The 1,914-nt window shown below is 56.8% G+C and overlaps 1 protein-coding gene across 1 annotated transcript in view; it reads left to right on the top strand.

The window, feature by feature from the left end:
* Positions 1-4: 4 nt before the first annotated feature.
* HINFP (histone H4 transcription factor) overlaps positions 5-1,914 on the top strand; it is a gene marked incomplete at its 5' end in the record, with an annotated part of 4,425 nt that continues 2,515 nt past the window's right edge. Inside the window, 4 exons of the mRNA XM_010136458.1 lie at positions 5-152; positions 511-737; positions 934-1,045; positions 1,537-1,689. Coding sequence (XP_010134760.1) covers positions 5-152; positions 511-737; positions 934-1,045; positions 1,537-1,689 — 640 coding nt within the window. The remainder of the gene's footprint in view (positions 153-510; positions 738-933; positions 1,046-1,536; positions 1,690-1,914) is intronic.

The raw sequence follows: 1,914 nt of genomic DNA, 5'->3' as shown, positions 1-1,914 counted from the left end.
CAAGGCCGGCTGGAAGGGGGCCTTGGTGCTGCAGTGCGAGTGGGAGGTGTGCACCTACGTGGCCTCGAAGATGGAGGAGTTTTGCGAGCATGTGGGCCAGCACCTGCAGCGTCACCTTCCCGGGGAACACCGGGAGGAAATGGACCCTCTCGGTAAGGAGCCAGCGGCCTCCACCGCTGCGGGTCATGAGCCCTCCTCCTTCTCTGACACATTTCAGTGTGAGAGAACCTTCCCCTCCCTGAGGAGAGCAGTGCTGCCTGGTGCAGGGCAGGGATCTCATCAAAAAAGCTGCGGTGTTTATCTGCAGGGACCGGAACTTTACGTGGAAAGTTTCCATCAGCCTTTTATGGCCTGTGTGTTTTCTGTTTGTGTTGCAGAGGAGTACACGTGTTTGTGGCAGGGGGGGGGCTTCTGTTCCCCAGAGAGCTCAGCTGACCTCGTTCGCCACGTCTATTTCCACTGCTACCACACCAAGCTGAAGCAGTGGGGGCTGGGGGGCCTGCCTTTCAGAGGAGTACACGTGTTTGTGGCAGGAGTGTGGCTTCTGTTCCCCAGAGAGCTCAGCTGACCTCGTTCGCCACGTCTATTTCCACTGCTACCACACCAAGCTGAAGCAGTGGGGGCTGCGGGCCCTGCAGAGCCAGTCTGATGTCAGCCCCTGCCAGCTGGACTTCCAGAGCCGCAATATCATCCCGGAGATCCAGGAGAACTTTCTGTGTCTGTGGGAATACTGTGAGGTGAGAACAAGGGACCGGCTTGGCTTTCGTCCGTGGTTGTTGTCTGTGATGTGGTAGCCAAAGGCAGGGGAGCAGCTCACCTGCGCGCCTGCCCGTTGGCTGCGTTTGTTCCTGTGTGAAAGTGTCTGCTCTGCTCTGGTTGAGGCAGCTTGCACTGGTCTCTTCACCTGTTCTGCCTGTTCTTGCTCCCCAACAGAGATCATTTGATAATCCCGAATGGTTCTATCGGCACGTGGAGGATCACAGCTTCTGTTCGGAATACAAGGCGGCAGGGAAGGAGAACCACGTGTTCCTCTGCGGCTGGAAAGGTTAGTGGGTGCAGGCAGCACCTCTCTAGAGAGACTGGCAGAGAGCTGGACTGCAGACATTGTACAGGAGGACTCTGCACGCTGTGGCAGGGTTTCAGAGAGCCTCTGGAACTTCAAAAATAGGTGTGCGAGGTCCTAACAGTGAAATGTTCCCATCGAATTTCCTTCAGAGTATCCAGTTGAGTCCTTAACATTGAACTTTTCGTTTACATTTAATTGGTACCCAGAGGAAAAGGCTCTTGTTGGTGTTTTTTGAATGGTTTCTCTTTCCTGTGTTCGTGCGGTTGCCTTCGCTGCTTGCCGTGGCAGGGAGGGCCGCAACGGTTGTACTCTAGTGATCTCCTCCTGTTGTGACCCTGCTCTGGGGGCTTTTTAGAGCAAGGAGTTGATCCTTGCTGCTCAGAAGAGAAGCAGAACACCTGCCATGCAGTCAGGTTGTGGGTCGTGGGCCACGTGAGGGATCGTAACGGCGCTCTCTTGCTTCTGTTTAGACTGCGACTGCACCTTCAAGGGGCGCTGCAAACTGCGGGAGCACTTGCGCAGCCACACGCAGGAGAAGGTGGTGGCCTGCCCGACCTGTGGGGGGATGTTCGCCAACAACACCAAGTTCTTTGACCACATCCGCCGTCAGACTGCACTGGACCGTAAGGCCCTGCCAACCGGGGAGGGGTGGGTGTGAGCAGCCTCTGGCGGGGCCGCTTGGTTTGCTCGAGCTGCCTGTTCTCTGTCAGCAACAGGCGCTGCTGGGCTGGGAAACATCCTGGCTTCTCTGGTGACAGGGAACTCACACACTGACCAGCCTGAGAAGTGTCTTTGTGCAGAGGCAGGAGCATTGGAGGGGGGGGGGGGTGCGAAAGGCGTCAACGTCA

This window comes from Buceros rhinoceros, unplaced genomic scaffold (genome assembly GCF_000710305.1).
Source record: "Buceros rhinoceros silvestris isolate BGI_N320 unplaced genomic scaffold, ASM71030v1 scaffold22575, whole genome shotgun sequence".
Lineage (NCBI taxonomy): Eukaryota > Metazoa > Chordata > Aves > Bucerotiformes > Bucerotidae > Buceros > Buceros rhinoceros.
The sequence above is the reverse complement of the archived record's forward strand: the minus strand, read 5'-3'. Positions and strand labels throughout refer to the sequence as shown.